This window comes from Seriola lalandi, unplaced genomic scaffold (assembly GCF_002814215.2).
Source record: "Seriola lalandi dorsalis isolate HSWRI2012SDOR001 ecotype SW California unplaced genomic scaffold, Sedor1 jcf7180002054606, whole genome shotgun sequence".
Taxonomy (NCBI): Eukaryota; Metazoa; Chordata; class Actinopteri; order Carangiformes; family Carangidae; genus Seriola; species Seriola lalandi.
Window position 1 is genome coordinate 89,133 of NW_019525159.1, and position 25,925 is coordinate 115,057.

Genomic DNA, 25,925 nt, shown 5'->3' on the forward strand with positions numbered 1-25,925 from the left:
AATGCGAAGCTATGCTAGCAGCTGGTTAGCTCGGTTTAAAATAAAGAAAGCTCACAAATTAACACATTATGCCTTGTTTGTTCCATCTGTACAAAATCAAAAGTGACTGCACAGAAATAGTCCAGCACAGAAACCCATGCATTTTTACATTACTTTTGGAAAAAGACAGGCTAACTGCTTTGTGCTAAGCTAAGCTAACAGTGTCTTGGAGGGGAGCTTCATATTGTCTGCACATAGGAGAGTGGTATCAGACTTCTCATCCACCTCTTGGAAAAAAGTGAATAAGCATGCTTCCCAATATATCAAACAAAATGGCTCTTGTAGATGACACAGACAGGTGTCAAATCACACAAAAATAGAAGTGATACTGTTTCTAAAAAATATGGTGGAAGGGAAGATTTTGAAATTTCATCATGCAGAGGGAGAAAAATCGGGGAAATTGAAACTCCAGGAGAAGAGAGAGGAGGGAGGCAGGAAAATCAAAATCACCCACTGAAGAGATGAGAACGGAAGAGGGATGTGTGTTGAGTGTGGTGGCGGGGCTGTGGGGTGACATTACTTCCTGATTTGTTGAATGAGTATCTCGATGGCATCAGCTGGAAGGAACGCCAGGCTGTGGGCGCAGGAAAAATGAGCTCACTTCACTTTAATTTAAGTATGAAACTGCCAATCATATTTATTTACTCATTAATTAAAGACATCAAAACGCCATTCCGGATGGTTCCAACCCACTTTAACCCGTCAGACCTGAAGTATCAAGAATGTCATGTCATGCTCAGTGCCACGTTTGCATCCCTGGTAAAAATAACCTAGCTGAGCCACTGCTGACGCTCTCCAACTTCTCAAAATAAATCAATTTCCCGCAAACAAAACCCTGGCCTCTTATCACCTTTCTGCAGCCGGGAGGGGAATCAATGAGGGAGGCATTGTTACTCAAGTGTCTTCTCGCTCGCTGACAAATTTCATTTTGAGGGCCCTGCCTGCGTCACACTGGCCATAGAGCCTGCCACTGGACCGGGTTTCCAACCTCACAGCTGCTGTTGGCTCTCACCTACTGCTCCACTGTGATTACAAGAGGCAGCGTGAGAGACAGTGTTTATTTTCAGGTGTCAGGGCCTTGGACTGGCCGGGAAGATCGTGTTCACCGGCCGGTCTGCAGCAGAACTCAGTGAGGAAACAGAGACTGATCAAAATAGAGGAGCCAAAGTGTTTCCCCTCTCCCTTTCCCTCTGCTTTGGATCAATAACTTCCTTCAGGTTAATGCAGACAGAATTTTCTTCTCTCTGTAAGATTCAACTAATTACCACACACAGGACATTTCTCACCTCTTCGTCACTGGCAGTATTGCACAAGTGGAAAAGTCCTGCATCCAACCATGAGTGCACAGGCACACGCCATCTGGTTCTCTCACAGGGAGACCACAAAACTTTTCATCCTCTCTTCTACTCTATATATTTTCTAAAATATTTCTAATTTTCTAAAATCAATGGTTTGTATTTGTTCCAAATTCCCAGCCTCTCTTTGGGATTTACAGTATGTCCCTCTAAACCCAGGGACCTGAAATATAATTTTCTTGTTGTACTTTGTATGTAAAGTGCAACAAGCAACTGATTAACTATTTAATTATTTCACCAATGATTTAAATTACAGCAAATATAACCAACTTAGACTTCAGTTGTGTAGTAACTAGTAACAGTAGATATATCCAACGAAATTTGGCAGAATAATTAAAGTAAAGATAATTTCATACAAAATGGTGCATCTGATATGTTTCCTTTCAGTATGAATTAAAATAGCAAAGTTGTATGTGTCCTTTATACAAAAACGAAAAAGGATATAAATATAAAAACAAAATAATTTTGATGTGTAACACAATTTTTAATTTTATTCCACCATTTTTAATAACAACAAAATACTAAATACTAAATTATTTTGAAATTCTACATTATGATTCTTAAATGTATTTATTTATAGTATTATCTTTTGCTACTTAATGTGTCCTGAATGTGAAGTTAGTTTAAAAAATGTCTGATCATTAAACTATAATGATAATATATTATCACTTTTTTATCAATTCATACATTTGAGCAGTTACATACATTTCGATATTAACCACAGGAAATAAAAACAAGAAAATCAGAGACAAGGGACACAAGAGTTAGAGAATCCCTTTGACATCACCTTGGATTCTTGGCAGACTCTATTAATCAATACTGTCCTCAATACTATTCATGTTCTCTGAATGAGAGAAACCACAACAAAATATTCAAGAGAAATTATGCAAATAATTACCACTTTGACAGTCATGCAATCCCCTACCATCTGTTTCGTAGTCTCTGCAGCTCTGAAATCTCTCCAGGATATCAGGTTTACCTTGCTAGTTCACATTAGATCATAGCTCGGTTGCCTATTAGAACTGGGCTTCCTGCACGGCTGAGATAATCAGAACTGCTACCTTGGCCTGACATAGCCCCGGGCTTGTACTTGTTCCTACTTTCCTTCACCACCTGCCTCCCTCGTTCTGCCTCTCCCTCCCCACACACTGAACCAGGACATGGCACTGTGACTATGTGAGAACACGGCTTGTCCTCAATACAGAGACGCAAATACACAGACTGTGAAGACCACGTTTTTTTTAATGCAGATTTGTTGTTTATTCAAGGTGGACTCTGAAAGCCGCTGCTCATTTCCATTAATTATAAACACTGTCATTAGAATATTATTTGGTGTTTTACATATTGATGCAGCGACTCTTCACTGAACTGCTGTCCATCTGCTTTTCTTTGCCTTCCCAGTACAAGCAAGTGGAGCAATACATGTCTTTCCACAAGCTTCCAGCAGACATGCGACAGAAAATTCATGACTACTACGAACATCGCTACCAAGGCAAAATCTTTGATGAGGACAACATCCTGAGTGAACTCAACGACCCGCTCAAAGAGGTGAGACAACTTCTCTCGCAAGACCCTAAACAGAATTTAGGCATTTGCTCTTTCAGAAGCTTCTTCTTCTTCTTTTGAAGGCTTTAGTTTTATTTTTGGAACAGATAAAAAGCACACATATCAAAAATCTAAAAAAAAAAAAAAAAAAAAAAAAAAAAAAGTTCCTGACAGGTAAGCTGTCACACTGTGGTTTTAGTTTTAGAACACGTACGTGAAACTGAAATCCAGCACCTGTCATCTCATCTTACAAGGTCAAGGAGAAAAAAAAAAAAAAACAACAAAACAGATTCTCCTCAGCATCCTGGGTGAACCCAGACTGAGCATCCGTCAAGATATGAAAATGATTTGTGCAGAAACAAACCTCCGTTCCAGAGCTGCTGAACGATTGCTGTTTTATTTGCAAGAGTCTGATGTGAGCAGTGTAGCACAGATAAACAGCCGCACTACTGCAGGATCAACCGAGCATACTGTATATTATTCACAAAGAGAGGTAATGAGAGGGAATACTGAAGTGACCAGTTTTTAACTTCTCATATCAGCACATTACATGGGTGTTTACGCACAGGGATATGGGAAAGGAGAGGAATAAAAAGCACAAGCAAGCATAGAGATCGTGACCATCTCTCATGTAACCCCATTAAGTCACCTCGCCGAGTCGAACACGGAGGCGTGGGGAGTTGCTGTATGGTCCCAGACGCTCACAGGGAGGTGCAGGGATTTAAAAGTATGAATTACAACAGAGAAAATCCTACAGGCTTAGTTCACCGTGCACAGCAAGCAAAGTTAAAATCTGCATGAAGCGAGTGTCGCACAATGAAAGCTATGCCCATGGGACCGATGGGTAAAAACAAACTGAGTTGCACCGGAGCAAAACAGGACACATGAACCAGCTTACGTCACCAGTTTGCTGTACAACAGTTCTCAGGATGTGTCAGTTATGGATTATTCAACAGTCTCTTCCTCGCAGAGAAGGTAAATTCATACCTTTCATGCCAAGGACCATACATATAAAAGCACCCCTGGTTTCTGGATGAAATCATACAGAAACCAGATCCTGTAGTTTTGCTACATTCCCTCCAGGTTTCAGGCCACTTTTTTCACTTTGTCGGATCAGCCTTTTTGCACAGGAAGAGCTAGTTTCTTTCCCATCTGATGACAGTGGTGGAAAAAAATATTCAGTTACTTAAAACTACTAATACAAGAGTATTTAAATCAAATCAAAAAAAAAAATCTAACTTATTATCAGCAAAATATAGGCTACTCAAAGTATCAAACATATTCATTCCACAGAAACGTGACCCCTATGATTGATGATTTATTATATATGACATTATTAGATCATTAATACCGAAGCATCATATAGCATTTCACTGCCGTAGCTCAAGTCAGGTCAAGTAGTACTTTATTCATTTGTCATTGTTAAAAACAACAAGACAGAGAAGCAACTCCCAGAGCACATGATACAAAAGTACAAAAACAGTGCTAATAATAATAATAATTAGATATTATAAAATAGATATACTAAAAAACTGTTTAAAGTCCAGGTTATGGCATGCAAGGTAATGCATGTAGTGCAATCATGATGTATGGTTAATATGAGGCTGGTGGCGAAATGAATTAAGAAAACACTTCACTCGTCACTGTTTAGCTGCTGTAAAGTTAACGTGAAAGAAAGCAACTGTTGTTATTGCTAGAATTCATATTGATCATTTTCTGTATTAGACTGACCCCACCCCTCACTCCTTTCTTCCTTAGACCACCATTTTAAAAAGCTGATGACTCATTCCAAACCTTCAATGCCACGCTGCTAAATGAGCTCGTTTTTGCCAACTCCTATTAGAATAATGTTAGACTCAAAAGGAACCATTTACAAAGAGAAAACTAAAGCTTACTCACATCTTGATTCGTCAGTGTGGCACGACTAATGGCACTTAATGGCCTATTTGGCTTGTGGAGTAAACCGAGTGGTGATATTTCTTTTTTTAAGTCTCTACCCATAGTCTGTATCTTCGGCCCCAGAAAACAATTTCTGCAGCTTCAATCCGACCCATTCCAGGTAGAGTGACTGAGACAGAAGCACTGTAGCTGAGTCGGACTGATTGCTGCTGAGTGGCAGCACGTGGTGCTCCGGCACAATTTTTGGGGGTTGCCAAGTTATAGGTCATTTTGGGATCAGAATCAGCTCCACTCAGCAGCACTCAGACTCGCTTTGGGACAGAGGAGGACCATGAAATCAGCCCAAGTATCTTGCTGGCTGATTCAGGCATGTCGTTTATCACAAGATTTAGGCAGCTATTGGCTCAAGCAGTTATTACTACGTGGGATTTGCCTGACAACCCTGTTTCAGTTTACAAAACAACTTTGGCTTCACATTTTCAGGGGAGGGTGGGTTAAAATGTAATGATTAAAGATATCAGTAACCACAGATAACATTCAAATAAAACTGAAGACCTGTTGTGACTGGACATCTCTTCTTAGTAAAAATATCATATTGTATTTTTTAATATACTTTAGGCAACCTCTAAAAAATCCTCTCCAAGAGCCCTTTACTTGTTTGTATTCATTCTGCTTTGGAACTTGCAGGGAATTCAAATGTATTTGAGGCCAGTAATCCATCAAAATGAACAGTTTGTTGCTGGTATGCAGCTGTGGTCAGAAACCACTTTAAAAACTCTCCGTGGTGTTGAATTCAAGGACACTCTGACATCCAACAATTGATAGTTGGCTGAAGTTCTGGTCTAGGAAAATCTTTTGTGCAAAGACACACAAGCAAACATGAACACCATGGAAAGGAAAATTTGGTTGTTTGTTGCATTAAAAGTTTTGCTGTACAGCGGCCATTTCTCCAATTTCAGATTTCCCACTAATGCACTTTAATGCATTTTCCCAAACTGCACTTGCTTGCAACTGTACAACAACACAATGACGGTGACTTTGATGAAAAATAATAAACTAAGAGACAAAACACACATCATGATGGATTGCCTTGTCTCAGGCAAGTTTCTATAAAGTTGATTTTCAAAGTAAAATAAATAAAGAGAAAATATAAAATATATATCAATATAATAATGTGTAATCAGCTAAAAGCCAGACTGTTTTGCTGCTCTCTGTCCATCCAACCCCCCCCCCCCCCCCCCCAACCTTTCCTCTGTCTCGCTGCCTCTTATTCTCCACCATATGACAAATCTTTAAATAGGCATAGCCAAAGATTGTTTCCCCAAGAGGACTCCTGGCTGGGCATGAAAACTGCTTACTATCTAATTCATTAGTTCTGGTGCATGATTGAGGTCAGAGCCCCGTGGCATTAGCTGACACCGGCATCTGAGGCTGAGCTAACATCTCTTTGCGTCGCCCTCATCTAGCTAGCAAGCGTCCCAGAGATTGGTTATCTCTCTGTTAATGTCCTGTTGTCACTGGAGGAGAGCTATCCCTCATGGGAGGGGGTCAACAACAACACACCGCCGCAGATGCCAAGTGCCCCGGCTTTCCATCTGCACAGCAACAGAGATGTGTGGGTAAACAGACAACAAGCTCCTAATCTCCTGCTGGGTCTGAGGGGACAGGATGAGACCAGAGAGATGGCCTGCAGCCGGCACCAGAGGGCAAACTCATCAGGATCTGACTCGTGTGCCAAAAAGTTTCTTCTCAGGAGTGATGGGAAGTGCTTTAGAAGTATTAGGGATAAAGCAGTAATATGCATCCAATTCATTTATGCTTGCAGATAACAGCAGCAGAGATGAAGGATTTGTGGTGGCATTTTGTGTCTGAGTACCTCACTGATGTTCATTTCTCATGTTGTAGGTGGAAATAAAAGAGTTATTAAGATCTCACCCGTTTCCTTTTTTTTTTTTTTACCCTTCTACTAGGAAATTGTCAACTTCAATTGCCGTAAGCTTGTGGCCACCATGCCTCTGTTTGCCAATGCGGACCCCAACTTTGTGACGGGGATGCTGAGCAAGTTGAAGTTTGAGGTCTTTCAACCCAACGACTACATCATCCGAGAAGGCACAGTCGGGAAGAAGATGTACTTCATTCAACACGGTGTTGCAAGCGTCATTACCAAGTTCAATAAGGAGATGAAGCTGACTGATGGATCATATTTTGGAGGTAAGAACAAATATGCAACAATCTGAAATGAAATGAAGTTTTGATTGATTTTTGTTTTTGCCTTTGATTCATTTTCAAAATGCAAATCATGAATTAAGGGTTTCTGCTGCCGTGCAAGAGCACCGCAATCTCAGCCACACACACATTCCGACAGTATGTTCATACAGTTATATATTGAGACATGAGTCTAGCCTGAGGTCTTGCGTTTGATGCTGTTTGAAGTTAAGTTATTGTAGATGTAGATTCTCATTAACCAGTGTTGGACATTAGTCAGCTTCTGCAGTTACATAACCTCTCATCTGGTTGTTGGAGGAGGCCAAGGCATAGATCAGGCATCCCTTAGGACACACAGAGGTTCCTCCCCCACTCTTACCCTCACACACACACACACACACACACACACACACACACACACACTCATACACATGCATGAAGTCTGCTCCCCCTCCACACGTTCCCGCTGCATATACTTGGCAATAATAAGAGCAGCTACTGTAGATGTTCACATTGTGTAAAGTCAGAAGATATTCCCTCATTCTGTTCTCTGCTGTTCTCCATCTTCCTCTCTCTTTCTTCTTAGCACGGGTCCCATTCTGTCTCCGAAACATTATGGATATCATTAATTTTTAAAATGTCAAATGTAATTTCATTGCACGTTGTTTACTCGGACAAAATCCGCAGGCAGACATTGTCGTGTCTGTGTGAAGGCAAAGCAAAGTTTCCTATTTTAGAGGCTCTTGCATATTTTATCTCATGAGTTCATCCCCACTATGGAGGGAGACTGAGGAATCTAAGAATACCTTCACTTTGGTGTGTCTGCTGCATGCAGTTCATGTCTAACAGGCGAGCCAAGGAAGACAGTGAATCAAGAAAAAGAAATGATTCATCTTTTTTTTTTTTTCTTTCCATGCTTGTTCAAACCACAAGATTGCTGTCATACACCCTCACATCACGCCACTCAGTTTGTAGAGCTACTTGCTTTAAATATGGGACTAACAGAGGACCCAGGGCATCTTAAATTCAGCATAGAGTGGACATGTCATACAGTGAGATATGTGGCAGTTGCAGTGCAGCAGTACATCTCATTCAAACAATTCATCCTCTGGTCTGTAGCTCAGAGATATTCTGCTAAAGAATCATTGTCTGGATAAAACCTTCGGCCAATGAAGCTCTGACAAATGGATCTTACTGGCAGGGAGTGGGGGCGCATTTATCAAACAGTTTGAGATGAAAAAGAAAAGAAACCAGCAGCAGTTTAACTGGCTATCGTTTCCATTTAGAGGAGGAAAAGTAATATTGGAAGTCAGTGGTGAGTAATTCTGAGTTTTGATAGTTTGAAGCTCGACTAACAGAGAGTCAACTTTCTCTTCTGTAATAACCACACTGTCGATTAACACTTTTGACAGTGTAAATACAGGAAAGATTAATCCCTTTACGAAGCTTAAACTTCTTATGTATCTCCTGACGGCCTTTCTGGTGCCTCTAACTTCTAATTAAGGGGAGTAAAGCTTCAACCAACTGTTATTTTCTTTATTGATTAACATGTGGATGATTTTCTTGATGAAATGATGCAGTGTTTTGACCAAAAAATGTCTGAATATAGTGAAATATGCCTTTCACTTTTCCCCAAACCCTAGCAGACATCTCAAGCTGTATTGTCTAAACAATAGTGTAAAAATGCACATTAACTTACTATCTTATACAATAATTTAAAGCAGAAAATCCTCATATTTTAGAAGCTGTAAACAACAAATGTTTGCAGTTTTGACTCAAACGATTAAGTGATTATTAAATAGTTGCCAGCTGAATGACTAACTGATTCACTGAGCAATCGTTTCATCTTTAGACTGGAGTATAATGGAGGCATGTAGAGCGAATGGGCATACTGCTAGGCTTCCTGCAGGAGCTAAAGTGCTCGACTATTCACTTACGGGAGTCTCAATGAACTGCTCAGCTGAAAACTGACCTCTAGGGACCAAATTTAGAAATCCAGGAAATGTGTTGAGGTGGCCAGACGGTTACTGCTTTTCAGGGATTTTTGGATTATCTGTTTTTGAGCTTTATCTAAAACATTTTGAAGGTTATACCACAGAACTAGAATTTTTTTTTTAAATGTGTGTATGTTTGCTGATTGGTGTGTTCTCATTCAGTGCAGATTCCCAGATAACAGCTCTGTCCTTATTGATTTAGCCGAATACTAAAGAGTTCATAAGGGCAATTAATAGAGCAAGTAGAGTTTACAGCGGAGGATCATATCAGCATCTAAAATCATGGAGAACATACAGTACATGTCCCCATTTAATGAACAGTTTAATCTTTTAATTAAGAGATATGTTGTATCTGTCCAAATAATAAAGGATGCGCTGCTCATTTTGCTGTGTTCTGTCGGTGCCTGGCCACCTGCTGTTGTCTTCTGCCCAGCTGGAATTTCTACCCGTTTGTACGGCATTTGTAGATGTGCCCTGAGTTGGGAGCAGCTGGCTGTGCCGGGCACCCCACTCTTCCCCCTTTTCTTCTGATGATTCACACTCCCCTTACAACCAGGCCAAACCAAGGCCAGAATGAGAAATCAGTGAAGGGGACTGAGACAGAGAGGGAGGAAGGGAGGGCGAGTCACAAAACCAGAGCCCAGGAACAGGAAACTATTAGCATAGTAATGAGCAGGACATCTATGAGGACAGTAGGTCACAAAGCACCTCCGACCATGGTCAATGCCACACCTGCATACCAAAAAGGTATCAGAGCGATGACTCCTGGGCCTCCCTCCGTGAATAGGATTACATACTGGTACCACAGCTCCACAGTGAAGTCACTCTGAGGCCCAGGGACTAAGAGAGTATAATGCTAGGACAATGACAGACAGCGTATGAAAGTCCCTATTGGGCTTGAATGTCTTACTCATATGGGACTGCTCATCCCAGTCATGGAGGGGGGAAGGGGAAGGGGAGCTGGTTGCCATGAGAGTCTATGACACATGAAGTGATTGAATATTATCTGCAAAGCTCCTGGGGTCAGCGGTAATGCTTCGTGACAAGGCAACAGACACGTGTCAAACCGCATCATGTGAAGTGTTAACAGGGCCTTGCCTTACACCCACACACCTTGAAATACACACCTACACACAAAGGTCTTCCAGGTGACAGTGCTAATGTTCCCCTGAGAGAGAGCTGTAAATGTTGGTCCATTCCCAGACTGAAATCCTGTCAATTTGGTCACGTAACGATGGGGAGAACGGTAAAGTAGGCAAAGTCTTAAATGATCTACGATGCCTCCATACATGGATATGAATATACAGATGTAAACACCGTCTAAAAACACAGCCACTAACGCCACTATTCTGCTGCTGGTTAAAAATCAGTTATGGGTTGGTGTGGCTACCTGACAACACAATCACAGCAGAGATAATAAATAGGCTCTGAGTAAAAAAATATGTTCGACCACAGACGCAGAGACCTGCATTTGGATTTCCATTATTCCCAGAAAATGTCTCTCCTGCTGAGTTTTCCAAAGTTCAACAAATTGTTCACTTTTTCTTCAGAGAAGATAGATACTGTCAATCTGTCCGGACGCCAAATACAGAGCTAGAAATATATAGTTAGCTTAGCTTAGCTAGCTGTCCTGGCTTTAATTTTATATTTAAGATACAGAGAATTGTATTAATATTCTCATCTAAGTCTCCACAAGAAAAGCTAATAAGCATATTTTCCTGAACGCTGAACTCTTTGTTTTCCACATTGTGCAGCATCCTAACAACCTCTGCAGGGATTTCAGTTTACACTGGTTCTACTTGTCAGTTACAATTAGATCCAGAGAGAACTGCAAATTCAACACAGTAGCTTACCTCGGCACTGCGTTCTAACTAATAATCTAATTGTGCTGGGTACGTCTGTATTAGGGAACAGTTTTCAATATGAACTGAAATGGCAAAACAGTAATTAGAAGCCTCTGGTGCTTGAGGGAGAAGAAGTTCATTTTAACTATAAAACGCTTCAAAACTGTACATGGCACCAGTCCAGATTCAGTGCCATGGCATGCAGTCATTTGTTGTTTTCAGCTCACCCACTCAGCCAATTTAGCCTCTGCAGCCCCTAGCCACCGGCCGCTCACTGCCATGCGATGCATTTACCTCTTGATGTGGCCACACAGGATGTCATGCGCGCATACTGGGAGTACAGTTTGATTTTCACCAACACAGAACAACCGCTCACTGTCCATCTTTCTATCTTATTTCTGCCCCTTTGTGAAATTACATTTAACAAGACACATGTTTTTCTTTCTCTCCGTCTCTCTTTTTTCCTCGGTGTGTCTTCTTGTGTTAAGAGAGGTACCACTTAGAGGGAGCTTTTCCATTATAACAGCACTCACACCTTATTCACACCCACAGATTGAGAGTGTTGCTCTCACATCCTGCACAGTCTGTGCTCTATTTTCATGACAGCCCGTGTCATAGCCAAGAAAGATCGCACCACAAGTTAACATTTAAAGATTTAATTAAGATGGAAGTTCTGCTGTAGATTGGACAGAAGTGCAAACGTGGGTGGAGGCTGAGTGTGTTGGTGGCTGAACAGGAGCTATAACTCAAGTGTAGTACTTCTTGTACATTTTATTCTAGATTTTTTAATCATATTATTATTATCTCCTCTACATTTGTGTATGTTATGGGCACAGTGACTGAGGAGGAGTGCAGGAATGCTATGTAACCATACCCCCAGTTTCGTTATACGTTGCATTCGAGAACTGATGTAGTGATGCGGTGATGCCTGACAGGGTTGTTTTTGTAAAGCTGACTACTGTATCATATTATGGGACCATTAGCTCTCTGCAGGATGATGAATTATCTTAGTTTAATGCAAGTGACAGCAGCGCTGATGGGCTTCACATTTTATTTACATTCACATTATGCTTCTGCTTCTGTACCTTTTCCCGCTCAAGGTTCATCTATATGGTAATCTGTACTGTAATTACTGGGATGATTTCCTTTGTGACCCTCTGCAGTCTCCACTAACGGTCGGTTACTGTCTCTTCATGTGTCTAACTCTCACTCTTTGTTTCTCTTTGTGCTCCTGCCACACAGAGATCTGTCTGCTCACCAAGGGCAGACGAACAGCGAGCGTGCGTGCAGACACCTACTGCCGACTCTTCTCTCTCTCTGTTGACCATTTCAATGAGGTGCTGGAAGAGTACCCCATGATGCGACGTGCTTTTGAAACTGTCGCCATTGACCGATTGGACCGCATTGGTAAGACCTGCCTACATCTAATGTTGATTGGTCGAATCTCTTGCCTGTCATCGTGCCTTGTTGTCTTGTCTTTAATCAGTATTCGTTTGCCTTCTTTCTTCATAAAAGCATTGTGTCTGCCATCTTGTGCTGCATGACCTGTATGCTATCTGTTTTATTTCTTACTTCCGTCTCTTTTTTGTCTTAAATAACATTTAAAAAAAAAAAGAAAAAAAAAAGAAAAAGTTGTTGTAACCAGCATTAATCCTTCTAAAGAACCAAGTAGCGTTTTGTGGTTGGATTAACTGGAAGGCAGTGCATGTCGCTGTCCGGGAGGGAGTCAGGTCGCCCCCTCGTTGGTTTGGTGTTGACCCCCCCACTGGATGCCAGCGAGTGGATCGAAGCTAACCTCACATGCATGTGTGTCTGGCCCTCTTTCCACTCATCTGCACTCCTGGGTATGAGCAGCACCCCACCCCGTATAAGAGATGTCAAAAAAAATCAACCAGACACAAACTCCCATAAAAAGAAACAAAGAGCAGGGCCAGGTGACATCAGGGAGATATTCCCACATCCACCAGGTCCAGCCCAGTTTGCAAACAGGAGGCAGGACCCAGCTATACCCACATCATCAACAGTACTTCCTGATTCTCACTGTCTGAGAGATCAACATTTATAGAAGCACTTGGCCATGACAGATTATAGTTGAAATAAGTGATAAGTCACACATTTATTTGTTACGTTTAAAAAGGGGCACATGTATGTAACACAAACAGGGCAATAATTGGTTGCATAATTGGTCCTCTCCTCTCTGTAGATGTGTTCGGTCTGATACTTTGATTGGAGCTGACACACTGATAAATTAAACATGTAGAAGATTATTTAATAACATGAGAAGAAGTAGCACGTACTGTATGTCTCTGTCTTTGCTTATATTTTGCTTCATTATAAACATGTATCTTTTTGAAATGATAATGTTCTCCTTTTTATAACCCTTTTATTTATAAATAACTTGACAATAATAATTCGGCATTTTTCACAGAGAGTAAATTCAGGCCACTGTTGCTCCTGCATTTCATGCGTCGGAGTCACACTCAAGTAGTAAAAAGTATTTAGTGAATATACTGCAAGTGTGAACATAATGATGATTGTTTTCACACTTTGTCTCAGATACTGTAGTTATTCAGTCAGTCAGTCAGTCAGTCAGTCTTCTCAACCCGTTTAATCAGGAAATAAAATGACAATTCTCCTGAACCTGAAAGAGGCAGGTCGAGATTCAAGGCGCACTGTATCGTATGAACAACCTGTGAATAGCACGTAGTCAGTTAGTCTTTCTTTGCAGCTCAGCTATTGTATGCTTTGAATAAGGCGGTAACAGAATGCCGCAAAGTATGTGGCGACCCCTAATGCGGCGTGCTATGAAATATTCTGAGAAGTCCGACCTGTGCACCTGCGCCTCTGACAACTTGCAAACAAAAATCCCCTCCTTTATTCGACAGATCACTCAGACCGAGTTGGCAAAACACCAACAAAGAAAAAAGTCAGGAGGATGCGTTCTCATGCATAGTTATATTATCCAGATCATTATATCAAGTGTATCATCTTTAATATAATTATTCTATTTATTTCTTTTTTATTCCTATTATTTATTCCTCGGTTGTAATACAGAAACAAAAATCTATAATGAATTTCACCTAATTTTTATTCCTCGTGCAGACAGATATCAAATTCATTAAATGAGCCACTTCAAAAATGATTCATGGTTCATATCATTAGCTTATATGGCTGCTAAACATATAAATTAGCCACAACTTATCAGCACCTTCTTGTTCACAAACGTTTGTGCCTGGCAATAACGCTAGAGCACATAATGTTTAGGTATTTCATTTGGTTCCCTACTATATTAACTACAAAACAATAACATCACCTGTATAGGAAACTAAAGTTGAATCTGCATAATGACAGTGTGCCAATGTTGTCTCATATCAGTGGTTAAGCTTTCAGTCTGTATCTACTTTTCTATCTGTTATTGTTGTTTTTTTTCCTCCTTTGTCATGGCTTTGTATTTGTGTTTTATTTTGCCTGACACAGGCACGTCAGTATTGAATTGCTTTGCAACCCAAGTGTTGACTCAACATTGAAATAACTGCAGTGTCAGGCAAGTCAGCAACAAGCAGTGAACAAAAGATTTGGAACAAGACCTCTCCAAGTCAATCAGAATCCCAACAGCAGACGTGTGTCAGTGTTGAGGCAGCCTTTTCTCCTCAGAATTACGATCATATGCAAAGAGGTTTTCGGGGGGACATCACGTAGCCTTGAAGACGGGATTATATGAAAATATCTGACAACACATTTCAAAATGTTCGCACCAAAATTCACACTAACCACGTCAGTTTGTTTACAATATCTGCTCATGCCAACTAAGCCTTGGTTATGGTTCGGTTAGTGTTAGACAAAAGAGAACTAAACCTGCAGTTTACAAATTCACTAATTTCTAGTTTAATATGGAACACTGGCTTCATTCTTCCATTCAACCAGATCTCAACACCAACTGTTCCCCGTGTTCTACAAATGCCACACAACTTCTTGCATTGGAACTGAATGACAATGAAATTATCTGCCTATGAACATAATTCACAGGAGACAAGGTTGCATATTTTTGGACTAACATAATATCTTTAAAAATTATAAAAGACACATGATCTGTATTTGCCCTGTAGTGAAGTGTATGAATTTGTCCTTCGCAACATACCGTTTGCCCTTTGACCTCAACAGTCCTAATCTACATTTGCCCTTTTTATGAGAGCTACCAGCTGAGTTAGCTTTTCACCATAGCTGTTCACTCTGACTGACACCTCTCAGAGTGACATAGATTGGATCCATCCTTTCAGACTAACCATGAAGGGGGTTTTGTCTCATACGAGGGAAGATACTTGTCATGATCCGTGCTGGTTGTATCGTTTCTATATATGAACTGCATTTGGTTACATGCTTGTCTTGCTCTAAAAAGGAAAGAAAAAAAAGTAACCATGCTTTGAAACCAATAACGTGTTGCACATTTGACATTATCTTTTATCTATCTAAAAATTATTTGACCAGGAGTCCGTCTTGAGACGAGCACATCTCGTTTTCAAGAGTGTCCTGGCCGACGAGTAGGCATCAGGTAAACACTTTATTCCAATTCCAGTATTCGAACAGGGACAAACTGACCTATAGAGGCTTGCTAAATGGATCCGGTCTCAAAGTCATCCTCCAGGAGTTTGACCTCTTGCTGAAGGTTACATTAACTGTTTAATTCCTGCATCAGTGACACATACCTCAAGTCACCCACACTAGTCCTGCAGATGTTTTGATGGACACATTCAAAATGTCGACAACTAAGACAATCAAGGAAACAAAGAGTTCTCATTCAGTGTCACATGCCATGTTTATTTTGGAACTGATTTTTTCACAGCTGGATTGTGAACACATGCTCAGCTCTATTGGTGTGACATTTTTATTTCAATCTTTGAATCCTTTGTTCAAAGTGTATTCACAAATGAAACCATGTCTGCAGATTAGTAAAGACTTTACTAATGCAATGCCACATACAGTCTCCGTTACATGCAGAAATCCCATTTCATTTTTATTCATGTTTTCACCAATAGAAAAAAAAAATATTTGTTTCTGATTGTCTGACATGAAATATAAATTCACTCTTTTCTGTGTTTTCTGTAAATTATTTGGGAAAAGACAATAATGACACTACTGACATTAATCAGAAAAAAAGTCACTAATTTTTTGGCTTTGACTGTATTTAGACACAGTTACAGTGATGTCATGTTGAACATATGTGGAGGGAAAAAGTTTATGTAAATCAATTAAGAATAATTTTTTTCACACACATTTACACCAGTTGTCCTCTCTAAAAGCTTCTTTTGTGCTGGTGTAGTAAATAAGCCTCAACAAGAATAAACTGAAATCATATCCTAAAGTGATTTGTAAAATTAAAATGAATTACAGATTATTGGTGAATGATATATCAAACTGCATTATGAGTCAAAATGAAAATTGTGTACTTTCTTTGTGAAGCCTTGAATGCATCTCAAAATGTGTCTTTTTTGTTTTGATCAGCCTTCATTATTTATATATGATGCTTGTTAACATTATGATATTTGTGATTTGATTTTTTATTTGTTTGGTGTGTTTGTTTGGCTTTCAGGCTGTTTCACAAGATTTTTTTTTCAGATATGGGTTAATTACTGTATTTTTTTTTTTTAAATCATATTGATGGGTGAATTTTGTATATTGAACTAATCTCACTGGTTCTATTGTGCCAGGAAAAACAAATTAATAATACAGTGCTGTAATTGTATTATTTCCAAATGCTGATTCAACCCATATCTGATCGATTTTTATTTCAATAGAATATAAGTTTTGTATCTAAAAAACAAACATTTCTTTACCCATGAGTGGCGTTTACATTGTGTTCATGTTTTTGTTTGTTTGTTTTCATTTTTTTTTTTTCTTGTTTTTTTTTTTTTTAAGTCAGATTTCCCTCCAAAATTTATAGATCAGTTATTTTATGTTCTGACCACTGGCATACACTGGTAAAGCAGTCCAGAATAATTTGCGCAGAAAATAACAGTGTAAATCAGGTTTTGAAAAGTTCAAAATGTGTATTTGCCTCTCACTCAATAGAGTGCCACAGGAATGAGTTCTAACACTTGGAAATGATTTAACATTTTAGCACTTCTGGTTCCTTCGTCCCAAAGTCTATGGGTGTTTTGAATGGGTTTTTGGTTAGGTGAGTGATATAACGTCTGTGGTTAACACCAGCTCAAGATGTTTTCATGTTTTATTCTACGACATATAATACATCAGTTTCATTAAGCTTTTATGTCTTAAAAATAGGTGGTTGCTAACAAGTGGCTAAATGAGACTACAGAGGTAGCTTTTTACTACTGCTGATTGTATATAGGCTTAAAAAGAAAAAAAGAGCCCATTGGCTTTTTGTCGAGGGAACCAGGGTGATGCTAAAATCTGGGTTGGCCTACAAAAATACATCAGCCCTGAGGCACTCCATTACAAGTTTTTTTTGCACTGTAAAAAAAAAGTGAGGGGTAAGTTCAATGTAGTGGTCAGAACAGGGCAGTAATTATACAAGAAAAAGGTGTGTATCAGGACCCAAGTTAAACTCTTGTTACAGGAAGTGTGTGTACATATTTCAGAGGGGATCTCTGACATTTACTGTGATGTAGTTTAAGTGGTACTAAAATATTTCCCGCCTGGCAGTTGGTTAGATAGTCTGTTAGGTACTTCACTTTTGTTTGGGCTGTTGAACATCGTTTGAAAGTGAACTGAATTTTTACAGCTCCTATACCTATACATTTTACCAATGCACAAGAGGCATTCACAGGCATTTTTGACAGAAAAACTATGTCCATCAAGCAGGGGGGGGGGAAACGTATAACAACTTTATAGGAGAAGATGCAATGTGCTATTTGCTCAAAATAACTAGATATAATAACTACTGCTTAGAATAACTTAAATGTAAGTGTGCCTATAGCCCTTAAAGTTAAAGATAAATTCTTTGATAAGTGTCTATTTATCAGACACAGAGAGATTAGCAGAGGACAGAAATAAGAAGAGGCCAGAGAAGAATCTAGAAGGGCAACATCACTGAGAGCCTGTAACAGTGCAATTCGTATGAGCTGTTATTTCTTCTGTTTGATTCTGATTTAAATTAACTAAACACATTAAAGTGAATGACAATTATACACTTACAAAAATGATTAAAATTCACACACTGACTGGCGCCTGTTGCCCTGAACCCAACGAAAACCTTCTGTGTAACTACCTTGGTGATGTACTCAGAAATTGCCATCAAACCAGCAAGAGTTCACATCCTCACAGGTTCTGTTTGGGGAAAAAATAAATAAATGTGTTGTCCTTCCAATCTACAGAGTTTAACCCTGTCACCTTCAAAAGTGCAATGAAAGAGGCCTTGTAAGTTAACAGTAGTCTTACGTGGTGCTAGTTTTAGGTCTTTACTACCCGACCCTGTAGTGACTGCTGCAGTAAAAGTGAACGTCAAAATGGAAAACTCGATTCGAAGAAATTGTTTGTGACAAAAAGCAACATCAAACTATTTTTCAGCCGCTGAATGCACGGCTCCTCTGCAGCCTTGAGGAGAAATTTCCTGTCCTCAAGGACAGGCCTTAATGATTGAGTGACTGTGGCTAAAGCCTTCAGCACACTGGAAGTTCACTCTGTCTTCTTTACCGAGAAATAATGCTTCACAGCCTGTCGATACACAAGGTCGACAGTAATTACAGGAAACGCGTCTTCTAAATAAATTTGGACACAGTCATTCAAAGTGAAGATGTTAAATGGATCTTTATTATTATCACTACTGGCAAATGTGGCAGTTCCCTCATCGAACAATAATAAATTTAAAAAGGCGGTTTTAGGATGTCTTTCGTGCCTTTAGTACCACTTAGCATTTTACCACAGTTTTGCTCCCAAACTCCCAAAGCCAAAAAAGTGGTTGGTGTTTAAAGAAGCCATCTGTCAAGCATTTATTTATTATCACGGTTCATGACTTATGACAGGCTGGTGAAGACTTCCAGGCCTCTGGGCTTTAAACGCCCTTTATAGTGCACAACTGAAGCAAAACCAATGTGTTTACTACATTAAGACAGCAATGTATTATTATTATTATCATTATTATATTTATTATTATAGAATTCTGCAGACAAATTGGTGAACACTTTTCTTACATAAATGCTAATCTCCTCAAATTTCAATGATAAAGATAATAAATAATCACATTCTGTGGTAAAATGTGTACAGCTTAGTTTTATTTAATATATATTAACATTTACCATCTGTACTCAGTTCTGGTGAGGTACAGTAGTTTGTTAGGAATAGATCCTTGTGGGTTTGTTTTGTTTTGTTGTTTTTATCTAACCTTGTTTCAAAACTATAAAAGGTTATTCTAACTGTCCTTGTGATGTGTTTTAGCCGAGGTGTCATTGTGATTTAAATAGGATGTGACTTTAAATTTATTCTTAGATCTTAGACTCTTTGTCTTTTCTTCTGAAAACTGTCCAGTAACGTGTGATGTGTGGGTACAACTCATCTGTATTCTTCTGTGTTTCATTGTCCACATCAGCACTCTCACAGTCTCCGCTATCACGTCACACTTTAAGTAATCTTTGTCTCCTTATGTGTCCTTCACTCCTCTGTATACTTCCCATAGTCATTACCATTCAATGTCCTTCACACTTTATATTCAATATGACAAACCTTAGTGGACATGAAAAGATGCAGCTTGTAAGATTTTTTTTTTTTTTTTTTTAAAGTGAAATTAATGGAGTGAATTTATGAATTGAGAAGATGGATCTTCTCTATTGAAAGTTTGGTGTCTATAATGTGCTGAGGTCTTCTTACTGAAATGTACAAGCTGCATCTTTATTAATACTGTCCTGAATCCTGTCCTTTTCCTGTGGTTTAGTGCAACCAAAGTTTGCCATGACTGTATGTGCTCACCTCTCCTGACTGCATCCCAACAGGGAAGAAGAACTCCTTGCTGCTGCAGAAGTTCCAGAAGGATCTGAACGCCGGCGTTTTCAACACACAGGAGAACGAGATATTGAAGCAGATTATTCGTCAGGACAGGGAGATGGTGATGATGGTGGACCGCAAACAGTCAGTCACCGGGATGAACTCAACACCAATGTCAGGAAACTCCATCATTAACTCACCAGCCCAGCCACCCTTCTCCACTGCCTTCGGCACCAATCAGCTTCAGCAGTCCTCTGTACCCCTGACCTACAGCGCTTCAGCTATTGCCAATGCCTCTGCTGCCCGCATGCTGCCAGCTGCTGCCGCTGCTGCTGCTGCAGCGCAGGGAGTTTACCCTGCTCCCAGTGTTTCCCATGGCAACCTGCATTCTTCCTCAATCAACCCACAGACCCCACTCCAGCAGCAGGGAGCAATCATGTCGCCCTGCTCCTTCACGGCTGCCATGTGCAGTCCGCCCGTGCAGACCCCTCTGGCCAGCCGGAGCTTCCAGTACGGCTCGCCCACAGCCTCCCAGCTGTCACTTATCCAGCAGCCCATTGCCCAACCATCTCTAGCTGCACAGCAACAGCTTGCTCAGCAGCCTGCTGTGTCAACTGCAGCTGGAACCTCTGCCACACAGCAGCCGTCACCTCAGCAGCAGCAGGTCCCCTCACCTCAACGGGGAGACATCCACAAGAGCACACAGGCTCTTCAGTCAGGCAGCTTGAGTCGAGATGTCCGACACTTATCGGCCTCCCAACCATCACTGCCACATGACACATCTCTGGGGCCCAGAGCGCACCCAACCTCAGGAGACTCTCTGGCCTCCATCGTGCCACCAACGGCGGCAGCGATCCAGGGAATGAGTCTGCAGAGTGGCATCCGCACCACGGTGCCCCAGCGGGTCAATTTATTCCGGCAGATGTCGTCAGGAGCTTTGCCCCCGGTTCGCTCAGCCACGGCAGCAGCGGCGGCGGCAGCAGCAGCAGCAGCATCATCATCCTCAGCCCAGCACAGGGAATCCCCCGGATCTAGGAGAGATTCTGTCCTGAGCAGTACAGAAACTGAGCAAGACAAAATGCGTTTTGCATCAAATTTATGATCCCATTTTTCCCTTTTGATTTTTTAAACTTAAATATGTTTCAATTGAATTTTAAAAATGGAGATACAGCAAAAGAGATAAAAATGAGGAACTTCAGCATTTTTGTTTCTCTCCAGTTTTCTTCTAAAATAACCCCATAGAAATCCTGTACATACAAGCCCTTGTATTATATTTTAGACACATTGTCTCCCTAAACTTAAGAATGTATATTATACAGACACATCTCTCCTTTTCTTTTACGCCATATTAATCATATTACACACACACACACACCATATATATATATATATATATGTATATATATATATATATATGTATTTGTATGGATGGATGTGTGGAAGAGTCAGTGTGTGTGCGTGCATGTGACCGCGTGTGTAAAATCCAACTACAATATTTGGCAATGGCAATTTAAAAGCTGTAGTATAAACATGAGTCTTCCTTTCTGAGAAATATAAAGAATTATATACAGTGTATGAGGGGTTTTCTTAATTTCTTTTTTTTCTTTTTTTAAACTGGAATGCATTGTGGATTCTGACAATGACTATTTCTTTCCTTTTTTTTTTTTTTTTTTTTTTTTTTTTTTTTTTTACTATTGAGGAAGAGGAAATTTATCTTCTCCGATTAAGCAGCTTTAGGCACCACTGTGGAATAAATGCAAGCAACTCTGACAAATAATCTCAAAAAGCACACTCAAAGTGAATCTCATACTGATTTTCCTGAACCCTCATTTCAGAAACCAACACAAATACTGTAACAAAGTGTTACGTTGCCCTCAGCAACGAAAGTAGTCTGCTGAACCACTATATCCCCACAGCGGCTCACATACCGATCCCGACAGTGTTATGGGTCCAAAGGGAATAGATAATAGAAATGCTGCTTTCTTTGTTTATTTTCAAGGAGAATGGAGTTTGGAGAAAGATATGGGTGGATGCTATTGTTTTCTATTTCTGATTTCAGATGGCTGAGATGTTACGTAATGTTGCTTAAAAATTCTGTGTATATTTATAATATTTATAAACTAAAGATTATCACCATTATGCAATAGACTGTGACATAAAGATTACCTATATGTGTGCTGTAAATAGTTTTGTAGATCTAGTATTTACAGATACTGTGTGGTGCATTCTCTATCATAACAATGTCTTACTTCTATCAGGAACCTGGATATCATCTATATGCGACAAAGGTTAAGTGACAAAATACATATGTTTCATAAGAGATAAACAAACCTTAATGCAATAGCTAGCACTACTTGATGCTGAGAAATGCCTGATTGGAGGACATTTATGACACCCCCCCCCCTCTGTATACTATTCCTAGTCCTATTATAGTTTTCGATTTCACATCAAGTGAACGTATACAATATTTACCTACAATTCAAAGTCGTCCTATTGAAAGTAAATGCGTCTTTTCTATTGCCTCATTCCCCAAAATCTGCTTAGGATCATTTTCAGAATGATTCTCTAGTTTATATTAAAAGTTCAAACTGATTATTTTATGAAATGCATTGTTTAAGGAAAGAAATGAGGCTCATGTTTTTGATTCATTACACCTTTTTTTCTTTTCTTTTCTTTTTCAAAACCACAATTTATATCTAGTGCTTGCTCATGTGCTTCTTGAGTAAAACTGTACTGTTTGCTGTCATATCACAATTGCTGTAGTTGAAGAGCCTGGCACGACATTTTCAACACATGTTTTCGGTTAAAAATGTCAGGTATCCAGTTACTCAAGTGTGCAGGGGGACAATTTCACTGAGAGGTTTCTCTTTTTTTTGCTGCTGCATGTGTGGGGGGAAAAAAATGCTGGTTTGCATTAAGGTTTCTGTCTCATGTAAATCCACTATTTGGGCTTAGGCACTCTAAACTGGCCTGGACTGATGTTGGAGGGAAGGAAGGTCAAACCAGAATATTGTGACTCTATAAAAAGGGATAAAAGCTATTTTGACTATTTTAATCCTATCACAACTAAAGTATTTGATGACTCTACTAAAATAAGTCAGCCATTATTATGGCTTGCAGGTCATTTCTCTGCACATACTGTTGACTGCAACGTTGTGCTCAAAGACTTCCTGTGGTCTTCTTATTCAAATATGTTCTACTCTGTATTTCTATTTAGAGTCACAGTTTTCATGGCACCAAATATCCCATCGGTTCAGAGCGACTAAGCCCCCGGAGACACTGTTTTAAAAAGATTACAAGTCTTCGCTACAGATTGTGTCGATAGTGTACCAATACAGTCAACCCACCGATGTCATGAAAGCATGCACTGTCACAAATACTTAAAAAGATACTATCTCAAAAATGTTGACGTTAATTGTAATGTTAGATTATGTTTTGTTCATTGTCTGTCTGCCTAGACGTTATCTGTGTGTGAACAGAAGCATTGACTTTTCACATGGACATTCTTAAGTATTTGTGCCTAAACTATAGCCATGTTCCATCCTTTGTTAAAGAGTGTGAGCTCGTGCGTATGGGGGAGGGGGAGGGTGGGGTGGGGGGGCACTTCTGCACACAACTGCGCATTCATCCTTACTATACTCTATGTGTTCTATGTCTCAGTGTTTTTTAGACGGGAAGGGAGTAAGCAATGATGATGACGGCCAAAATGTCTCAGTTTATCCAATTGGTATCTTTACTTACAATGTGAACTTCTAGAGGCAGGTTTTTTTCTAACATTCTCAGTCAAAGCTGTTTAGAATATTTAATGGAGAAGTCATGTACAGATTAAAAGAGAAGTGCAATCTTTAGACTTGCGGTAAATAATATCACACTCGATGAGACATTGTACAAATTTGGAGAACCTTTATACCTTTCTTTGTAGCTATAGCCACTGATGTTTAGGTGGAATATTGATGTGTGGAAGGAAACTGGCCAAAGCAAAACATTCTAAGTCATTGTCTTTGTTTTAAATTGCACTTTCTGATTTACTAATAAAAAAGGGTACAGATTCTTTCAGCTAGGTTAGATGTTGAATGAGAAATTAGAAAGGGAGCAATACCCCTGAGAGTTTGTGCTGCCCTGGTCCTGTAAGAGGTTTTAATGAGGGGAGGGGGGAGATGTTCTATTTACAACGGAGAGCGCTTAAATCGTGAATATGCCATAGTGTATAGGAACTATAGTACACAGTCGAGATGGACAGCAGCACTGTTGGTTTGTGCTGTTTTTGATACTTGCCTTTGGAGGGAGAGCTTCCCAACTATGTGCTTTTTTCACTATACCAATCACAACTAACATACTGGAATGGGCATTAATGGTGACGTTAAACACAAACTAATGAGCTTACATATTAGCAGTATAGAGACTCTCAACAAACCAGCACATATATTTGTATATTTCTTTTTGTTTGTTTTGTTGGTTTGAGGAAAAAAAAAAAAAAAAAAAAAATATGACATGCAAAAAGAACTGAAAATAATGCCCAGAGAGGACAAACCAAATGTTGATTTGGTTTTGATGACAACAGGTTTCATATGTTTACTGATGATGTGCGCAGTGGAGAGAGAGGCAGAGGCTACATCAAGCTGCTCTGTCCTCTTAAACCCCGCTCACATGGTCATTGTTCAGCTCATTCATGTAATCCAAGGCTTAGAGAAAACGAACTATTAGTTGGTTACTTGATACAGATGAAAGAAAGATAAATGTAAACTTTCTTACAACAATATGCAGACAAACAGTGTTTGTCAAAAAATCTTTTTGATTTTTTTTTGTTTTGTTTATTTTGTTTGTAAATAATAAACCTTTAAAATATAGAAAATAAACGACATATTGTCATTTAAAAGCAAGTGTGTGTCATTCTGTTGTCGACCAGCGTGTGCTTTGACGGAGCTCTTACTCATTTGCACTTTGATCGAGGGAGAAAATGGAGAAGTGAAATCAGAGATGAGGCAGTGATGGAGAGGGTAAGAGAGGATTCAGGAATAGTCTCTGTCAGCAGTCACAGGCGAGGTGAGAAAGCCGTCTCTGCGGGCCAGCAGGGATTTCCATTCATTACCTACAAATCCAGCTATCAGTCATAAAGTCATCTCACAAAAGACAGATTTCTCTGTATGAGCATGTACTCGTATACTGGAGTTACTAAATACAGGCTAATCTGTGGCCTTTTTAAAATATTAAAACTATGTTAATTTTTGATTGCATGTGCAACACTTAGTTGATCAACAGAAAATTAATCAGCATTCTGATAATTTAATGTTTTTTACTTTGTTTTTGTTTTTTTTTTTACACTATTTTCTCACATTTAATAAACCAAACAGTTAGTTGATTAACAAATAAAATAATATTCGGATTAATCAATAATATTTATTTGCATCTCTAATGTCTCAACACTATCACATTTATAAATACATGTGAGTTCTAACACTTTTGATGTAATCTGGCAGGATAAGCTCTGAGTACTTTACACTACAAGGGTGTCCATTTTCTCCCTCCCAGTTCCAAACAGAAGACGAGCACAGCTCAAATTGCAGAGGTGGTTTGCAGTCACCTTGTGAGAGCCGGGCTCACAGGGGTTACGCCAGGGTGACGCATGCCTCAGCTGATCCGTAGCTCCATTATCAAAGGAACGCTGCCCTCGATTAGGCATTTATGTGTCATTAAATGTGTGTAATTATATTCAGGGGAAATCATTTTTTTAGCATGTGTTTGTGAGATATGACTGAAGATATGACACCCATAGCTTGTCTACAGAGCCGTTATCACAGGAGCATCTTCACATAATGCCACATAATGATTCAAAGTGATGTAATATTAATAGATATGAGAATATATACATAAAAAAAAAAAAAAAATATATATATATATATATATATATATATATATACCGCACACACATATTTTTCAACTGCATCTAATGGTCTTCTGCAACTGGATTTCTTTCAGTTGTCATGGAGTTGACTCAGTTGTCATCACTGACAGAAGTATAAAGCTTCAGTCTCACACTAAACAAGGTGGACGATCTGATGATGATGTGGTTGAAAGCTCTGGAAAAAGCCAATAAGTAGAATTTGAGTTAA

At 39.5% G+C, this 25,925-nt stretch overlaps 1 protein-coding gene across 1 annotated transcript in view; it reads left to right on the plus strand.

The window, feature by feature from the left end:
- Positions 1 to 21,194, plus strand: part of hcn1 (hyperpolarization activated cyclic nucleotide-gated potassium channel 1) — a 36,686-nt gene extending 15,492 nt beyond the window's left edge. The window contains exons 3-6 of the mRNA XM_023419650.2: positions 2,796 to 2,942; positions 6,809 to 7,049; positions 12,124 to 12,288; positions 19,824 to 21,194. Coding sequence (XP_023275418.2) covers positions 2,796 to 2,942; positions 6,809 to 7,049; positions 12,124 to 12,288; positions 19,824 to 20,917 — 1,647 coding nt within the window. The 3' untranslated portion in view covers positions 20,918 to 21,194. The remainder of the gene's footprint in view (positions 1 to 2,795; positions 2,943 to 6,808; positions 7,050 to 12,123; positions 12,289 to 19,823) is intronic.
- Positions 21,195 to 25,925: the final 4,731 nt, after the last annotated feature.